This window comes from Leuresthes tenuis, unplaced genomic scaffold (assembly GCF_036924035.1).
Source record: "Leuresthes tenuis unplaced genomic scaffold, fLeuTen1.0.hap1 SCAF_24, whole genome shotgun sequence".
Lineage (NCBI taxonomy): Eukaryota > Metazoa > Chordata > Actinopteri > Atheriniformes > Atherinopsidae > Leuresthes > Leuresthes tenuis.
In genome coordinates, this window is record NW_027325378.1 from 11,733,324 (window position 1) to 11,751,561 (window position 18,238).

Here is an 18,238-nt window from a genome sequence, read left to right on the forward strand (position 1 = left end):
TAAACAAAGACGTTTATCATTGTATCATATCAGCGTATGTAATTAGTTAAATTGTGTATTTGTCTAAATATATACTTTCTACTGATACAGGATATAAAATTGGGTAACACGATATAATGCGACTGTGGATTTAGCCTGAACGCTTTTAATGTTATCCTTTCAGGCACTGTCTTGAACAGCCACCTCTCGCTGATTCTCTCAAGGACCCTCCAGTCCATCATGGCGGCGCCCGATGGAACTTTAAACTGTGAGGACTTTTCGATGTTTCAGGTAATTTACGCAAAGTGTTAATCGATATTTGCAAACTTGTCGCGGAGGGGCAGCGATCCGATTCATTGCATTTCGTGGGGTAACTTGCCCGACGTCTCTCTGCGTCTGTAAGGTGACCCTTCTTCTTACTTCATGGTCGCACTGTGCTCAAGGATCCAGACTGGATCACAGGACTGATAACTGGCATCATAGATTTAAAGGGTTACCGTCACACAGGAGTCCAGGTCCACTTACCCGGGCACAGATGACATCTGGCCCGTTGACTAATGTCTTTAGTGTCTCTGAAATTCAAACTAGGCTCTTTTCCATTGGTATTAAAACGAAAATACACTGCCAGATCCATAAGTATTTGGACAGTTACACAAGTTGAGCCTCTGCATACTTATACCTTGGGTTTGAAATTAAGCTGTTAAAATAAGATTAAATGGTAAACGTTTTGAGCTTTGAATTCTAGGTGAAAGCAAAAATATTGTCAATGATTTCCTGCCATTTTATGCAATCTATCAACTTTTTACAGGTTCATTAGTATTTGACATTTAACATTTGACTGATATGCCGTTTCATGGAAACGTCCTATTTCCTTGTTATTTTGCTTAAAATGAACGAGGGAGAGAGCCCTCATTTGACCAAAAAGACTCAACGGGAATATACAAGAATAGCGACAATTTCACAAAAGGTAAAGTCACAAATTAGCTTCTCTCCTAAAATGAAAAAAATATATATATATTACACCAAAAGACTTACAAAATAAAAGTCTAGACTTCAGGCAGTCATTGATATCAGATGTTTTATGTCCCAAGTATAAAAAAATAATCCTTATATTTATCATTTTGATATTTTGTCCAATACTTTTGAGCTTGTAAAATTGACTGTTAATGCATTCTTTCAGATAAATCAAATATGAGTCTAAATACCAGTCATATCTTATTTGCTTAATTTAAAATCCAGAGTGACGCACAAAGAGAAAACTGCAAAAGTTGTAATGCTGGTTCGAAAGTTCTGGACTTGACCAATCTTGAAAATGATTGGACAGAAAATTGGTGCTACTGTAACAAACTTATTCGTTGCTTTTTTCTTTTTCCCCCTCTCATCTTCTCAGGCTTCCGACATCCTTTACATTCTGTCATGGAAGCAAATTGTTCTGTTGGATTATTTTTTTTCACCCTTGTCATGAACATGCAGTGGTTCAAGGAAAAAAAACAAAACCGCCCAGTTTTTGACTGTGCTGTCATACTTTTTTTTTACTAATGTACTTAAAGGTCTGTTGTGGTACATTGGAAAGGCTGTACTACACGAGAGAGCAACAGCTTAATAGGAGGTCAAGTCATGAATTACTAATTTTTCTAAAATGAATTAAATTAAAAAAACGCTATCATCAACCTTCTTGCATTTTGGCTGCATTCTCTGACTCCGCCACTAGGTGTCAATAAATCTCACACACTACTACTTTCAATGATGCTCTATTTGGGTACACAGTTGGATCCCAAAGTCTTCCTTAAACACTATTCTTTGAGTTATACTCATTTAATAGTACTGGTTAATATTAGCTTTTATACAAATGCTAGACATGACACTTTCCCCTTAGGTAAAATAAAGACTGCGCTGTTACTTATCAGTATGTCATATTGCTGGTGATCGAGTGGCTTCATGTTACACGGTCCTGTTGAGCAACATACGTACCACACGAGGCTTTGTTCAAAACTCAAATACAATCAGTCTAAGGGCAGCATTTTAAAAGATTAGATTGATTAAAAGTTAAATCTATTCTGCGTCCATTCAGTCAATGCTCCAATGTCTGCAGTTTTCCATCTTTGTATGCCTCTGTTTCTAGGAGGTGCTGAAGGTGATGCGCACCATCGATGACCGCATCGTCCACGCTCTGAACACCACTGTGCCCACAGTCTCCTTCTCAGGAAAAGTGGATGCCTCGCAAACATGCAAGCAGCTTTACGAGTCTGTGAGTCTCATTACAGAGATGATGTGTTCGTATTAGTTAGGAATGTATGACCGCTCAGGTTATTAACGTAGTAATAACTAAATTTTGTGTCTCGCACAGATGATGGAGGCCCATCTGAGCAGAGACAAAGCAATCAAGGCCTGTATAGCTCAAACATCTGAGGTGGTGGGACAGCTGCGTGAAGAACGGACTAAGGACAGCGAAAACCTGGCACTACTTAAACAGCTCCGAAAGGAGCAGACCAATGTAAGTGCCCCAAAACCCAAAATGGAACAAAGCCATGCAGATAATTTCATTTTACCGTGCAGATGTTCTGAGATATTCACTCCTGCTGTCATGTAAATTAAATGAAGGCAAGTTGATTTGTTTGTGCAGCTCGTGGCATTGAAAAGTGATATCTGAATACACAACACAGTAAGACTCAATGCAGATTGTTTTCATAGGGATTCATCTTTAATCTTTTAACCTGAATAAGACAGCCAATACTGTTTTTTTTCTTTTTTAAAGGGCTATGCCACCAATATAACAGACAAAGCTCAACATAAAGTAATGTTAACTACTACCACACCCCTGAAAACCAACTGTTTAATGAATTCTGCCCCTTGAAGAAATAATCTAAAGCTTCATAATGGTCTTCTCTAAAAACCTACATTACTCTGCAGTGGACTTTGATTGCAAAGTGCATATATGTGAATATCCCTGAAAGCTGAAGGCTGTCGCTGTATACGCACGCCAGAGATGAAAAAATTTAAATATTTACCCCTTTTATAAATTCATTGATGTGATCATTCAATTTTAAACATTTTCCTACAGGATTAAGCACTTGTCAAGTTTAATTAACTGCAAAGGGGCCTGTTTCACATCCAACTGTAGTTTTGTTTTAATTCCAGTGGATGGCAGTAACAGCATGCCCCACATCAGTCCGTCCTGCTGTTGCACATCAGTCCGTCCTGCTGTTGCACATCACATTTTTGTTTCACAATAATAGATCTGCTAAAGTCAGAGTAGTTTATGTCTAATTCAGTCAAAGGTTTTGTACTTTGTACATCACAAAAATGTATGTTCTCCTATGTATGTGGAGTGTTAACACAAATGTTAGATGTGTATCTCAACACAATTAAAGCAAATTATCTCAGCTGCAGGGCTGAATATGGCCATTTTTCATTTTAAACAGGGAAACATTTCAATAGGAGGATAGAAATCTAAAACTACTCTGTGTTATTTCTTTTTCTTCTGTTGTCTGCAGTTAAAGCTAATGCAGTCAGAGCTGAATGTTGAAGAAGTTGTCAATGATAGAAGTCTGAAGGTACAGTAGACTCGCTCTTACTTGATAATGCATAAATGTCTTTCAGGTGACTTATTGCTGGTTTCCTTTGTGCAGATTTTCAATGAAAGGTGCAGAATCCACTACACGCCTCCAAAGGTGAAGTGAAGCTCCGTTGGAAGAAAAGGAGCCGCTTCGCTCGAACTGGAGCTGAGACTGTGAGCTGCTGCTGAGTTCTGCCTGCAGGCTGCTCACCATCCAGACCACTCTGACCTCCTCTCCATCTCGCTCATATTCCATATGATTATTGTATTGCATTACCATCGCTGTAAAAGAGTCGTCTGTGTGCCTCCTAACAGAGAATTACTGTACAAAAGTAGTTTTTTTTTTTTTTAAAAAGACGGTGAACTGTTCTCAAGTGACTTTTCTGTGTTTTACATCATTTGCAAGGATTTTGAGGAGGTCCGTGCTCTGACACGCAATTGATTCAAGCGGTATATTGTCATCTTTGCAAACTTATTGCATACTTATAATCTTTTAATTGGGAAGTCCACAACTCTGGTTCGCTCTAAAATAATCTCATCAGTTAATCGATGGAGTATTTTACAGAAGTTGGTGTCTCTCTCAGGGCAAATCTTTGTTCAAACCTTTTCAGCTCCCACCATCAGTCTGTTCCAAACACCAGCAAAATGAATGAAGCTTCCACTGGCTTCTATTGTGCTTTTTATATTAATTCCAAAGTGGTAACATACCAAAATGAGAGGCTGATTTTAGTATTTGAGTAAATGACTTAAAAGTTAGTTCAGCTCAAAAGAGAAGGCTTGTTCTTCAAGCAGTTACTGCACCTGTGGCCACACAATTTCAAAGGCACGGGCAGAACCGAGGGGTGCCTCAGGGTGATCACTGCCACCACACACTCATGGACTGGAAGTGCTCCTGTTTAATCTATCAGTCAGACTCTATTTTTTCTACCCCTTTTCATTTAAAAAAACCACAGAAACCAAAAGAAGCATTAAAAACTCCCAGCCCAAAGCAGGTTGTGGAAAATAATTCAATACAAGGAACTCTGGTATTAATGAAACATCATCGGATCTCCTTAGTGTTTGCACTGAGGAAACTAGACCATAAAACGAAAATGTATATTTAATTTATAGGCTACATTAGAAATAAACCTGAGCGTAAAATAATGAAATGAAAATGAATGAGCAAAGTAAATAGAATGCAATAAGATACCTGACTAAGAGTATAACAAATATGAACAAGTATCAAGAAGAACAAGTGGCTAAAATTCACGGATGAATGGACAAAAAGAAAACTGCAACTGATGCGAGCATTTAAAGTTATTTTATGTAGTTCAAATGAAAAATTCTCGCCTTTTCAGCAGTTAAAGCTCACATTAGAAGCTGCTTCTGATCCCATCTGATCAGACAAAGGTTATTTGGTTATTCTGTCTCTGCGCCTGCTCCTGTCTGATGTAGCATCATTTCTTTTCCTGTTTCAATGTGTGTGTGTATGTGGATATCAAAGTACGATTACCTTTATTCATTTCTGGAACAAAATGGACCGTCAGCGGTTAGTATGCTCATGCTGTTTGATCTCAGTGAACTAAGTGCCAACAAGAAAGAGTTCCCTGGGCTGTTGAATCAAAGTTCAGTTTGAAGTTTTCACATCTCTGAGGCCTGAACACATTTTTGTTTCAAACCTACAAGATTTGTGTAGACCAAGGGAGTTTTTTAATAAAGCCGGCCTTAAGATCTCACCCAGCCATAACAAGCTGTCTTCAGTATTGATCAGTGCCACGGTATTCTTCCACATTTAGAGACTAAACTTTCTGTCCTTTTAAAACTTTGCAGTGCATCTCACACATCCACCCTGCAGAATCCGTGGGACTAAATAAGTTAAATATCTGCGAGACTTCGTCCACATTTTAGATTCATTGTTTCATCTTCCTTTGTTGTTTTATTTGTAACCATTTCTATCAGCTGTGGAATCAGATAAATCAGACTCGATTAGAGGAAAAGCATCAGTGGCATTAAAGGAGCTCTATTGTTTTCTTCAGAAAGTATGGTTTTAAAATTGCACCTTCTGCATAGTCCACATTTAGTAAGTTACCGAATCATTTCAGAATAGACAAGCAAAGCATTTTGATGCCATGTCATTAAGCATTTAACTGTATAAACTTGTAATGTCACGGCTTTGGAAAGGGGGGGGATAGGAGTGTTTAAGTGTTGCAACAATGTTATGATATTTCTCTCTGCAAAATCTTTGTTTTCTGTCCTACATCAAATACATAGCGTGCCGGAGCCATTATTCGGTTTTCTGTGTGAGGTGCTTTGGTGATATTCACCGTTGATGGGTTAGTTGGTGTCATCCCTCATGAGATGCAGGTCATACATTGTTTTCTACAGTGCTATGCAGAAAAAGATGTGTGTGTTTGTGTGTGCACGTCGTCCACAGAGAGGCTGGGAGGGGATTTCCTGTTGAGTGGATGTGGGAGTCGGTGCTGGGACGAAGTTAATCAATATTGTGTCCAAGATGGTGGAGGGGTGTGTACAATGCTATCTATGAAAAAGACCCACTGGTATCTGTGAACAGCGAGTCCAGCTCGGGAGCACAGTGAACAGGTACTCCACACAGAAAACCGTTTTGTGTCATTTTAGCCTTATTCATTTGTTTTCACCAACACTTTTTAGTGGGAATTTTTGCATCTTTGTCCTCCCACCGAGGTTTGGAACGGAGGGGGTGAGGATAAGGGGAGTCAAGGTAACAAGCATCCGACAAAATGATACGTCAGCAAAATGTTTGTTTTGTTTTGTTCCTTCCTGTGGCTGTAACGTATCATTTCTACCAGATGAGCATATATCGTGCCCCCTTTAGATGTCCCAGATATCAAGGATTCTTCTGCAGAAGAAACTTGTGTGTCTGCTTCCTTTTAAGACCTCAGGCGAGCGTCCGTTCGCCTATCAATGCATTTTGGGATTAAAGACGTCATCCAAAATGTTTTGCTGCCACCGAGTTCCATTTCACAAGTAGGAGAAGAGAAGTGAGGAGGATGTGTAAATTAGACAAATGAGACGAGCCTCCTCCCAGTTAGAAATACATGTGCAGTGACGGCACCATTCAGTGACACTGGTAAAAAGGGGCATCAAACATAGAATGTTAGATTTATGTTAACAGTCAGCAGCAGAAACATTAATAAAACACTTTTAATTATGTTTCCAATTATTATTATCAGGAAACACAAAGAGCTTCTTATTGAGTCGTTGTCAGCTAAAATTTTGATTCTAATACTTATTGTGTCCAGTTTTTCAGAGAGCAATAAAGCATTTTCTCTAAGAGTCTTCATTACACATTCAGAATTAAAGAAAGGTTTCAACAACAATACAGCAAACTTTCAGGCTGAGGTTTGATAGATTACATATAAAAAAAGAAATGACTATGGAGTCAAACCTAAACGAGTCATAGTAGTTTTTTAACAGAAACAGACGTCAAAGGGTTTCACAAAACCTGCAGGTAAACCAGACAGAAAAAGAACACTATCAATCAAAGGTTGAATCTTTGTCTTGTGACTTTTGTCAATAATTCCACTTAAAACTGAAGAAATGTCTTTGTCTTTGTTAGATTTAAAGTTTAAAACTTTGAAGGTGAAGTGGTGTTTGCAGATCCACAAGCAAGCTGTGAGCAACAACGGGTGTTTTTTGTGTCCAATAAGTGTTCAAAATACATTCATGTACACAGATTGTGGAGTCAAAGGTCAGCATTTCAGTTATCATATGGAACACAAGTCAGACGGTTTCTGCTAAACAAAGAGGAACATCGGTCAAAAGATGAATCAGAGATGTGACAAATAGAGAAATAAAAACTAAAATGCTGACAAGCTAATGCGGTTAAGCACATCTGCAGTGTGATTTCATAATCAAGTCATGAAAAGAGATGGTAAAGTCTCCTTATTTGTGTTGCAGAAATTTGTGTGGCATGAGCACAAGATTCCTCCAATCAGAAATATCGCAGCTGACAGCTGGTATGACAGCAGACTTAACTCTATTTTGTGTTAAGAGCGGCTTGCGCTTCAGATTAAAAGCGCTGCACATTGAAGATTCGACTGTTTCATCGTAGTTAAAGACATTGAGTTTGGTAAGAAAACGACAGCTACTGTGAGACAACAAAGAAGCAATGAAAAATGGTCGTTTTAAGAAATAATAACGAAGCACAATGACAAACACATGAACAAAATAAATATATAACACACTTGTTAAAATACAGCCAGATTAGTTATCATTACTGTGTATACATCCTAGAAACCTTTGTTAAACTGCATGGCTTAAGTAAAATTTTTCCATACTTTTATATATTCGCACAATAGAATAAAAATCCCAAGCTTCCCTTTACACACTGATAAGTTCAAACATTCGTGTAAAGGGTGTGATTCATGACACAAGGTTAGTTTACACAAGAATTTCTCTGGAAACAGAGGAGGAAGGAGTGTCTCATGTGACTCATGCAGATGTCCTAAATGATTCCATGTATTTCAACTGGACTTCACAACAACAGCTGCTCACATTTACATTTTGATTTATATAAAGAATTACATTAATAATTAAATGCAGCATTTTTTTAGAGGTTGACCCTGCCTGATGCTGAACATCAATGCAACTTTCTTTTTCATGGCTCTATATTCAACATTTACAACTTGTATTGTTTTTGCTCATTTTGTGGCTGAAAGCGTTTTGTCAGTTAAAAGGTTCAACTTGTAACTTCATGCCACATGCAGGCTGAGACTCTTGATTTGGGAAAGATGAAATGGCTCCACATTCACGGAAATGTAACTAAAAGATATCTCAAAATCAAAAGAAAGGGGCTTTGATTTCAACCCTGTCGTCAGCGAGGTACTTAGAGATGAGATACAAGATCAGATTGTGTTGTGCCGTTTTACTTTTAGGTAAACAATGGAAAAGAAGCTTCTGCTCACTGATTAAATCATTTTTGTTGAATAACTTAGATAAGTGTGCCAGTAAGACATGAAACTGTGAACCTGCTGGCAATCATGACGTGAAAAATGCAAACGTATAAAACATATAAAACTTCAACGATTTAAAGATTTACACATGAAACCTACATTGTTGAAGGAGCTTCATTTAGAGCTCAGACTGAAGCGTTTGGTGCCTCGACAAATCTGTGATCTCTCAAACTTATGGGAGTTTGTGAGTAATGAGACTAAATGTAAATGGGACTTTGTAATCTTGAGATACACAAATCAATAAAAGGCTTAGAGCCCTGCCAGCGGCCGCCACGGTACGCAGACACTAAAGCTCACGAGAGAGGAAGAGACATTTGTTTGTCTTCACCGCTTCAGTGTCTCCAGGACATCATCATCATCATCATCATCATCATCATCTAGCTGAAGGCGCAGTGGTCACCTGAAGGCCTGAAGCTATTTCACACATCAGACACCACAACAGAAAGAGGAGGTCGGAAAAACAGGATCTCAACAAATCGGATTTGTATTTTTATTCATGCGTCTTGTACAAAACAGTTCAATTTAGAAACACACTTCTATCATCAGTTATGATCTACAGTGCATGTATAGTTTGTTATTACAGGTGAGTAACAGGAAGTGCAAAAAACATTATTTCATAGAGTTAGGCAGGATATTAACTAAATAAGCCTGTAGGCACTGGTTCTTTGCTTGGTTTGTGATCCCTTTAGTATTAGAAGTACTCAATTGGGTCCTGGTGGCTTTTGGAGTGCTGCATATCACTCAGCTCAAGTTCTCCTCCATTACATGGGAGCTTTTTCCAAATGCGGAGGTGAACATGATCGTCTCCTCCCACATGGACCTGAAAGAAAGCACACAGGAAGTTAGATTGGGTCCTTACCTGCATTCATTAATATTTGGCGTCTTCGCTGCAGTGACACCAAGCAGCGTGGATATATTTCTTTTATCAAATGCAATCGGCATCATTTAGGTGCTAAATGTTCAATTATGCTCTTTTTCTATCTGCCGTTTGGAGCAATGTGGATTTTCTACATGCCTGTCGAGCACGACAGTGCATTTCCTGTCACCTTTTTCAGTTTGCACACTTAAAAAAACTGACCAAACTGGCCCCATCTTATGAGATGACAGCCTGCTACTTGCCAAGGTCACCGTTGTAGCAGCCCTCAAAGGGAGTTTTTCCACCAAAGCAGTTGCCGGTTTGGTGCTAGTGCCTAAATAAGAACCAATTCTACCTGTTTGGACTCCAGGAGGCCTGAAAAGCTGATAGTGCCAACACTTTGCTGGGCCAGAGCAAAGAACCCTTACATTAGGGGAAGGGGGCGGGGTTATGAGGACCAATCAGACCAGCGGAAATGTTTAAAACTCCAAAATCAGTGTAATTTCAAGAAAACAATACATTTTACAGTTTGTTTTTTTTTAATGTCACAAATGAGTTTGTGGATTGTAAAGCTGCTTCACCAATTAGTCTCTTATCTCACAAACAGACATCTGTGTCACTGTCTTGGACTGCAGCTGGTGACAGTAGTCCTCGATCTGTTCTTTAGTTTTATTGCTGCAGGTTCTGGTTGTTTGGTCTGCATCCCCATATTCCAGCCGTTCCCTTGAAGGCCAACACGGTAGTACTGTGTGCACCTGCAGAGTCCCACAGCTGGACAACACACACTCACTGGTGCAGCAGCTGAATGACATCAAGGCGAGGACCACCACTACAGCAATGTAACCAGCTCAAGTGGGTAAACAGGAGAGGAATGTGTTGGCGAGAAGTCACTCAACTATCGAGCGAAAATACTTACATGTAGCACCTTGAAACACCCAATGAAGTAGCCTCACCAACTATCAATGTGTCCTTCTTATAGTTCTGTGGTGGCTAATATGTTTAAAACTGGTGTTAACTATTACTTACAGCTTAAAACAACAGACGCACAGGAATGCCAGCTGATTGTGATCACACATTTGTATTTGCAACAATTAATTGGTCGTGGGATCTTTTGTTTAGGAAAAGCTGGTAATGATAGCTGCTTTGACAGTTATGGGTCTGTTACCCTCAAAGAGCACATTTCCATCGCGCGTGCAGAAAAAGAAAGAAATCAAACTTCGAAAGCTTAGCGGTTTCGCTTCTATGATGTGTGGTAAGGTAACGATTGTTACCTTAATGAAGTAGTTGGTCCCGGCAACAACCTGAGTCTTGTAGATCTTCGCAGTGAAAACATCAAAGGTCTTCCCTGCTTTCTGCTCCGCGTGAGGTTTGATCTGAGAAACAACGAGGAGGAAATGAACAACTAAATGAAACACAGGCCCCAGTTGTTTTAATTGATATAGCATTGAGATAGCAACAATCCCACTTCTACTTACTTCATCACAGATCTGCTGAACTTTATCATCGGCATCCTTTGCCTCAGAGGTCCCACCACACTTCGGCATCGTGACAACTTCTGTTTGTTTGTTTTTTAAGCAAAGACTACCTATAAAATGAACTAAACAGACTGAGTCCGGTCCTGTGAGGCGTTCAAGTTGAGTCAGTGAATCATATGATGTGTTTTGGAGCGTACCATCAGTGTGGGTGGGTGATCATTTCAAAGTAGTCGCCAAAAGAGTAAGGAAATAAAAAACTTCGCGTCCATTTATTAATAATGGTCTGCTACTTAAATATGTCTCAGTAGGAGAAATTATTTTGGTCACTTGAAATACAGAGACTTACAGAGGTTTTTTCACCCTTCCATTGTTCACCCCCTCGGCAGTCGCGTGGATCAGTCCGAGGAGTTGCTGGGTTTTGCTGTTTGACAGCCCAATATTGTGTTCAACATACTACTGGGAAGTAAACTTATCAGATGTTAGACTGGGGAGTGGAGTGGAAAAGTCATGTGAGTGTGAGTTTTGGAGGTCATCAAAGATGACTCATGAACTAACCAAACAATTTCATAAGCCTCCCGTATTCTTTGCCGTTTGTCCTCTTTTGTCACATTTGGACTGCAGTGAATCACGGTTTCCCAACGAGGTGGCATTGGTTGAATTAAATAATTCTCTCTGTGTGGTATAGATATGCCATTTTACTGAACTGAGTTTGTAATTCATCCTCTAGAATCAAAATCAAAACACTAATATTAAACCAGAATAATTGTCTTTTCTTCGTTCACTTTGAAGCTAATCTCAACTTTTTGCCTTGGTGGAAAGTATATTTGCAACTGGCATCCTTTTCAAGTTGACATCAGCAGCATTGGCAAGTAGGGTGATCGCAAATGAGTGCAAAATAAACAACTACTTGCTGATCAGAAAGACATCCATAAAGTGTCAGTGAAGACGAGACATTTGCAGACAGATGCAAAAGATACCTGCATTGTATATTTAGTCTTTCTTGCACTCTGAGTGTCTTGTCTCTGTGTCGGAGGGACACATAAAAGGGGCCACACAAGAGACATGTTACGTGTTTGAGACCAGGAGCCTGTGACCATAAAATTTATGCTTGTAATCAACTTTGACAGCTTGATTTATTAAGTCACGTTGAAGGAGAGATAAGATGCAGATAGATTGAGCAAGACAGCTCAACACGCTGATATGAGGACAAGAGGAGCCCGATTATCAGAAGCATCATTGATTTCACGTCAAAGATGCTTCTGATGATCAGGCGATTTTGTGTGGTTGCGCACTCCTTTACATATTACAACATGTCATTAATCTACCACTCAAAGTCAAATGGAGCATCTAATTCCTTGTAGTAATCAGTTAAGAAAAAGTGTTTTGTCCTCCTCCTTATTCTGCCCACATCTTAAATCCCCCTAAGACTCAGCTTGGGAACTCTTTTATGACCCTTGTGTATTCCCACTGAGAATCACTGACATATAAGAGGATCTGAAAGCTCTTCTGACTCTCTCCCTCCCTACCCTCCTTTTCCCCCCTCATGAAGCTTTACAGTTTTTTTTAATCATTCAGATGGCATCAACTTGCTCATTTTTCCCCAGTCTGCATTTAGACAGGGAGCATGCTTTTATGAGGTGACTTGATATATTTTCGTTCTTGGGGTTTGATCCCTACTTCTGTACTGTCAGATAGAAATGTATGAGATGTCTTGTGCATCATATCATATGAACAGTTACTTTGATGGTCTCATCAAACCTTTCTTTTGATGGCATGAGAAAGGCTTGAGGTCACAGCATAAGCTCATAATCACCACCTCAACATCCACACACTAGCTGCTATGAAGTTAAATCTAGATCATTTTTGTATAAAAATGTTTAACATGTGATATAGGTGTAATCCTAACTTGCAAACTCACTAATTTGTTAACAGGATCCTCAACATTTCCAGAACATTCCTGCCACATATTTTTTGTAACTTCATTAAAGTAGACAACAGCGTCCTTCAGATCAACAGGATCAGCGTGAACCTTTTTAAAGCTTTTCTCATAATATTGTTTGTCTTGATCGAGTGCTTCTAGAAAGTAAGTTTGGTTGGGTTTTCCTTTGAGGCTGTTTACTTTCACAGATCAACGATTCCAGAAAAAAGAAAACCAGACACACAATGAGGGCATATGCTGGACAAGTGTGACAAACCATTGATCAATGACAACCTCAACTGTGACTCATCAGTGACTCATCAGTGAGAAACAGAATAATACACCTTTTATTCTAAATTTGGCCACCTGATCGAGATTCACAACATTGTATGAGGGTTTTTGTATAAAAAAATCAGTTCTTGCTGATGCCAAAAGGATCGCTGGCAAAGACGTGCAGCAAAAGTTAACAGAGGATATGGAAACTAAATCTGTTTTGACAAAATTTAACAAGAATAAAATATGTGGGGGCTACACAAAGATTGTGGGTATTCACGTTGTCAGAAATAAAGCTCATCTATTGAAGGTCATTTATAAGATGCTTTAACAAGCACTGAAGACATGTTTTCAGCCATGATAACAAGGCTGCACTGAACACATTCACTCACCATTATGCCAACAGATGGGGCAAAACATCACCTGAGGGCAGATGCGTTGAGCTGCATGCAATATTCATCCATCTGTGGGTGTTGGGTGGTCACTTGAGGGCTGTTTCTTTGACTATGACAACTCTGGAGACAAAGAGATGAGTGAATGTAATGGCAGCAATATTAGGAGGATTATCAGAGATATTGTCCACTAATGACAAACAAAAGTACCGTTGAAACCTCACAAAAAGAACTCTTCTAAGACACTGCCCAAAAGAAATGATCGATGCAGTATTTTTAAGAATATCTACCACATTTTTCTTGTTACCATCTCAATAAAGCTTGCAAATAAGCTTGTTTGTCTTAGCTGGAATAATATATGTGCATGAGATGTGAGCCGTATTTAAAGCTGGAAAGAGCTCAGTCAGTCCAATGTCTGTAGGCTTTGCTTGATTGGAATCTAACTTGGAAGATTTGCAGAGAGACTGCAAACTCCTTCAGGCAGGTTTATGTTGTTTATCGCTTGACTTCAGTCCAAATGAGAGCTGTTAAAATCCACAAATTTCCTGAAGTTGTTGATACTCAAAATGGCTTTAAACCACGAAACAGAACTCCAAAGACACTAAGTTCTACCAGCAAATCTCAGGCCACCATAAAATAAGAAACATACTGCATATTTTTCTGTTTTTAACCAGTCCACTCAATCAGCTGCAAACAGTTTTGACCGCTTTTGAACTGTTGCACAGTCCTCACATGAGCATCAGTTTCCTGCAGCAGAATGAGTGAATCATCAGCTCGGATAGCATGCCACCACTGTCAAATAAGTTGGGTTTTATTTCACACATTTCTGTGACAGCAGGTTGGAAATTATGCTTCATCACAGACTTTAGAGTGTTCAAACACAAGTATGAGGTTCATTATTCAGGTTTTTTTCAACACGATAACGAGTGGAGCAAAATCACAGGGTTTGTAAGGTTTGATGCTATAATTTTCCCAACCTGAGGACGGTGATAATTTTCAGCTTCTGATGAGTAATATTTCTGAAAGATGAAGGGAGGGAGTGTGATTTTATAAATCCAAGTTATATTCTTCACAAATAAAATAATCATGAACTAAAGGAATCTGACGTAGTATAGTGTTTTGTGTGTTTATCTTTTTTTGCAGTACAGTATTATGGCAGACTAACTTAGGAAAAAGAGAGCATGGTGGTGGGATAGAGAGGAGAAGAAAGAAAGTCATTACTGTCATGAGATGTCTAATGAGGTGAGAATGGGGAGCTGGTGTTGCATTGTTGAAATAGAGAGCTGTGGTACTAATCCAGGCAAGAATAGATTATGGGTGTGTTTTGCAAGGCTCAGCAGCCAAGTCATTGCTGTCAGACCTGGATGTCATTCACTCTTGAGCTCTGGGGATTTGCCTAGGGACTGTGAAAACAGCACAAGTGTGTGTGATTCAAGCTGGGGCAGGAGAAATGCCAGTCTGGCAGAATTTCAAAACTTGATGATCTACTATTGGATAGTGCGGAGGGAGAAAAACAAGTTTTGTAAGAGTAGGCAAAGAAAGAGCAAAGCAAAGGCAATTCAAAGAACTTTACATCGATCATAACCTTCAACTTTCAAGTTTAATTTCAGTAATGGCTACAGTGGGTATTTTTTAGTCTTTTAAGCACTTAGTACTAGCCTTCCTTCCTTTGTTGCAAAAAATAAGGATTTAATTAGTTTTTAAGTTGAAGGAAGCCTTCTTGCATCCAGTTGTTTAACTTTCTCAAGGCACAGATAGAACGTCTGTAATCATCCGGTGAGAGTATTAGATAGATCTGGGAGTCATTTATGTAATAAGCTTCCCCGTAGTCTTTGAGAATATGAAGAATTAGAAGGACACACAGATTGAAAAGGAGGGGCAGGAGAATTGATCCTGTGAGTCTCCATACATCACTGCAGTACTTTCATTATAACCTCTACTTGATTTGGGCCATGTCATGACTGTTCCTGAGAGCCCCACCAAGTCTTCCAGTTTATCTAAAAGTCCATGAGATCAAACACTTAATGACACCAGGGCTGTCAGATACCCTCAATTACTGAGGTAAATGCAATTTAAAATCTTTATGTGAGCACTTTCAGAGCTGTGATGTGAATGAAAACCTGAAAGGTGTCAAGAATGTCATCCATCTACAACATGTTACTTTTCCAATAATCTTATTTATGACAGAAGCATTTGAGATCGCTCTGTGCTTACTTACTGTTGATGCACCAGATTTCTAGATTAGCAAACTGAGTGGCAAACAAATCAAAACACTTGTTTGATAATCCCCAGGGCTTCATTGTTGGTCCTTCCTGTGAAGTTTTTTAAGCTAACATAAAGTTAGCATTGTTAAGTTAGAAGCTAACCTTAACTTGGATTCTAAAGTTGAACATGTGGCTGACTTTTTAACTAATGGAAATAATAAGTTCTGATGGAAATAATAAGTTCACGAATGGCCTTATGAGACATTATGCTTCTTACAGTTCAAGTAAATTTCTCTGTGATCTCAACAGTTTACTTCAAATGTTGCTTTAAAAAAAAAAGTGATGGCACAGAATGGGCCATTTAAAAAAAAAAGCCATGAACAAAGCAGTCGAAGAGGGTCAATGGGGAACGGCCAGAGGGGGACAGTAATGGGAAAAAAATACCAAGAATCACAACATCCCAAACAAGAAGAAGAAGAAATGACGACCATATTAAAACAAAAAGAAGAAGAACACGTATTTGAATTGCTGAAGAATAAAGCGTGCGTCATGATGTTGTTTGACATCAGTCCGCGCTACGCGCAGCTCCTCGTGATGTTGTCGTTCCTGCTGTCTCGAGGCTTTTGCCAGGCTTTTACGGAAGCCAACCTTAAGTCTCACACGAGCTTCGCTTCGGTTATTCGGACTTTTGCAACCTCAACTCCAACTTGCGGAGGAGCGGACGACAATGGTAATTTTCTAACTAAGCTCGGGTTCAGTCGGCTGCGTTCTCCAATAATCTTCTTTATAACCTTGTATATTATTCCTACACGTTTGCGTGCTCACGTGTCTCTAAGCATTACATTAATTCTACTTGTTGACATAATATTCCTTTACCAGCGCGAAAAAGACGAGCTCCTGTAGGAAATGACATAACTGTGGTGGTTTGTGGGTTTCTGTGCACCCTCAATCAGAGTGTGTGTGCGCGTGCGTGTGCGTGTCCACTGTGTGATTGGTTGAAACACAAATTTTGGTTGATTGTTTTTTTGGGAAATGTGAGTGACTCAGGTTTGTTTTTGGAAGGCTTTAGTCAACCTTCAGTGCAGGCATCAGCAGCAATAGTTTAGGGTTCAAGTTTCACTCAGTTGATGGTGAGTTTCAATGTTTTTATTGACAACAAGCGTTAGTGTATGCATTCAGCTGTGCCACTTCTTCACTTCTGCCAATGTTTTTGGATAAGCCTCAGTGGTGACCTACTCCCAGCTGACGACCATGCTGGCAAACCGGAACATTCAGCTTTTTGATGTGAGAAACCCAGATGAATTCCAGGAGGGCCGCATTCCACAGGCTGTCAACATCCCACGTAGGTTGTCATGCATGTGCGGTCCAGTCCAGTCTTGACTGCACATGGATTTGTATGTTTACCGTTCTTGTGTGTGAATGCATATCAGTAGGCACCCTGGAGGAGTCTCTGAAGCTGTCCCCTGAGCTCTTTGAGCAGAAGTTTAGTGTGAGGGCTCCAGAGAAAGACGACGACAACATTGTGTTCCATTGCAGAATTGGAGTGAGGAGCTCCAAAGCGCTGGGCATCGCCCACCAGCTGGGATTTGTCAGGTAAATGGCAGCCAGTGCACATCAAACATACATGTTGTGCATATCTATATGTTAGCACAGATACAAATGAACCCAGAGCTAGAACAGCCCTTCATAGATGTTTATTTCATTAAAGTCCTGGTGCTTCAACAAGCCTTTCAGTATAGAAACATTAGCTCTTTATTTTCCCTTTTACGCTTCTTTTTCTCAGGGCAAGACATTACAAAGGAGGGTACTCCGAGTGGGTCGAGCTAACAGGAAAATGAATCCAGGAGCAGCTGATTGCTTGACTCCAAAATAAGATAAGATGTACTCCTGGACAGCTTGTTGATGCTTACAAAGTTACTTTAAAAGAGCTAGTTACTATGAATTATTTTATTCAGATGAACAGTTACTGTTGAGTAAAGGCCACAAGTGTCCTTTATATTCTGAATAAAGACATAAAATGTATTATGTTAACTGTTAATAAAGGATTATAAGAAACTAAATCTTTTCTTTGTGTCGGCCTTTTATTAGGTTTCTGGTTTCAAAGTTGTTTAAAAGACTGAACTCTGGTGCTCGGCAGTTTGTACACTTTAGAATTTCCTCTATCTGAATAAACATGATCTTAAACGAGATTTCCTCACAAGTCCAAAAAGTCGATTGAGAAGAAAAAATGTTTTTTTAAAAACCTCTCAAACTAGACAAAAGTGAGCATTTATTATTTATTGTAATATTTGTGGATCTGTAGCATCTGTAAGTGGCTAAACTTAGTTTTCAGTGCACTGTCCAACAATGTTTCTGGTAACTGTTTATCAGTCCTGCACATCAGCTTCTTGGAATAACAGTGCATTCCTTCGTCCATAACAGCTTCAGCTCTGAGATGTTGGTGTGTTTCCTCACAACTGCTTCCTTCAGGTCCTTCCACAACATTTCTATTAGATTAGGGTCTCGGTTTCAATTTGGCAATTTAAAATTTAGAATTAATATGGAACAGTGACTTATGTGAATCCACTTTCTCTAAAGATTCAGATTCTTTTTTTTTTTTTTTTTTAGTATTA

The 18,238-nt window shown here is 39.3% G+C and overlaps 3 protein-coding genes across 3 annotated transcripts; 2 read left to right on the forward strand and 1 right to left on the reverse strand.

Moving 5' to 3' along the window:
• Positions 1-197: 197 nt before the first annotated feature.
• Positions 198-3,914, forward strand: mix23 (mitochondrial matrix import factor 23). The gene is made up of 5 exons (XM_072378846.1): positions 198-270; positions 2,102-2,227; positions 2,327-2,473; positions 3,474-3,533; positions 3,609-3,914. The coding sequence occupies exons 1-5, from the start codon at positions 220-222 to the stop codon at positions 3,657-3,659; spliced, it is 435 nt and encodes a 144-aa protein (XP_072234947.1). The 5' UTR covers positions 198-219; the 3' UTR covers positions 3,660-3,914.
• A 5,081-nt stretch (positions 3,915-8,995) lies between these two features.
• On the reverse strand, positions 8,996-10,977 carry cst14a.2 (cystatin 14a, tandem duplicate 2). Its single transcript, XM_072378754.1, has 3 exons — positions 10,840-10,977; positions 10,636-10,737; positions 8,996-9,328 (listed from the first exon to the last, which is right to left on the reverse strand). The coding sequence occupies exons 1-3, from the start codon at positions 10,906-10,908 to the stop codon at positions 9,200-9,202; spliced, it is 300 nt and encodes a 99-aa protein (XP_072234855.1). The 5' UTR covers positions 10,909-10,977; the 3' UTR covers positions 8,996-9,199.
• A 5,173-nt stretch (positions 10,978-16,150) lies between these two features.
• Positions 16,151-17,668, forward strand: LOC140284355 (thiosulfate:glutathione sulfurtransferase). Its single transcript, XM_072378222.1, has 4 exons — positions 16,151-16,356; positions 16,846-16,968; positions 17,057-17,219; positions 17,410-17,668. The coding sequence occupies exons 1-4, from the start codon at positions 16,176-16,178 to the stop codon at positions 17,462-17,464; spliced, it is 522 nt and encodes a 173-aa protein (XP_072234323.1). The 5' UTR covers positions 16,151-16,175; the 3' UTR covers positions 17,465-17,668.
• The last annotated feature ends 570 nt before the right edge of the window (positions 17,669-18,238 follow it).

Excerpts from the sequence above, each read along its gene's own strand:
- LOC140284355 (XM_072378222.1), top strand. The coding sequence starts at position 16,176 with ATGATGTTGTTTGACATCAGTCCGCGCTACGCGCAGCTCCTCGTGATG. Across the intron at positions 16,357-16,845 it reads CGGAGGAGCGGACGACAATG|CCTCAGTGGTGACCTACTCC; the intron begins GTAATTTTCTAA and ends TTTTTGGATAAG. Across the intron at positions 17,220-17,409 it reads CACCAGCTGGGATTTGTCAG|GGCAAGACATTACAAAGGAG; the intron begins GTAAATGGCAGC and ends TCTTTTTCTCAG.
- cst14a.2 (XM_072378754.1), bottom strand. The coding sequence starts at position 10,908 with ATGCCGAAGTGTGGTGGGACCTCTGAGGCAAAGGATGCCGATGATAAA. Across the intron at positions 10,738-10,839 it reads TTCAGCAGATCTGTGATGAA|ATCAAACCTCACGCGGAGCA; the intron begins GTAAGTAGAAGT and ends GTTGTTTCTCAG. Across the intron at positions 9,329-10,635 it reads GGACCAACTACTTCATTAAG|GTCCATGTGGGAGGAGACGA; the intron begins GTAACAATCGTT and ends GCTTTCTTTCAG.
- mix23 (XM_072378846.1), top strand. The coding sequence starts at position 220 with ATGGCGGCGCCCGATGGAACTTTAAACTGTGAGGACTTTTCGATGTTT. Across the intron at positions 271-2,101 it reads AGGACTTTTCGATGTTTCAG|GAGGTGCTGAAGGTGATGCG; the intron begins GTAATTTACGCA and ends CTCTGTTTCTAG. Across the intron at positions 3,534-3,608 it reads TCAATGATAGAAGTCTGAAG|ATTTTCAATGAAAGGTGCAG; the intron begins GTACAGTAGACT and ends TCCTTTGTGCAG.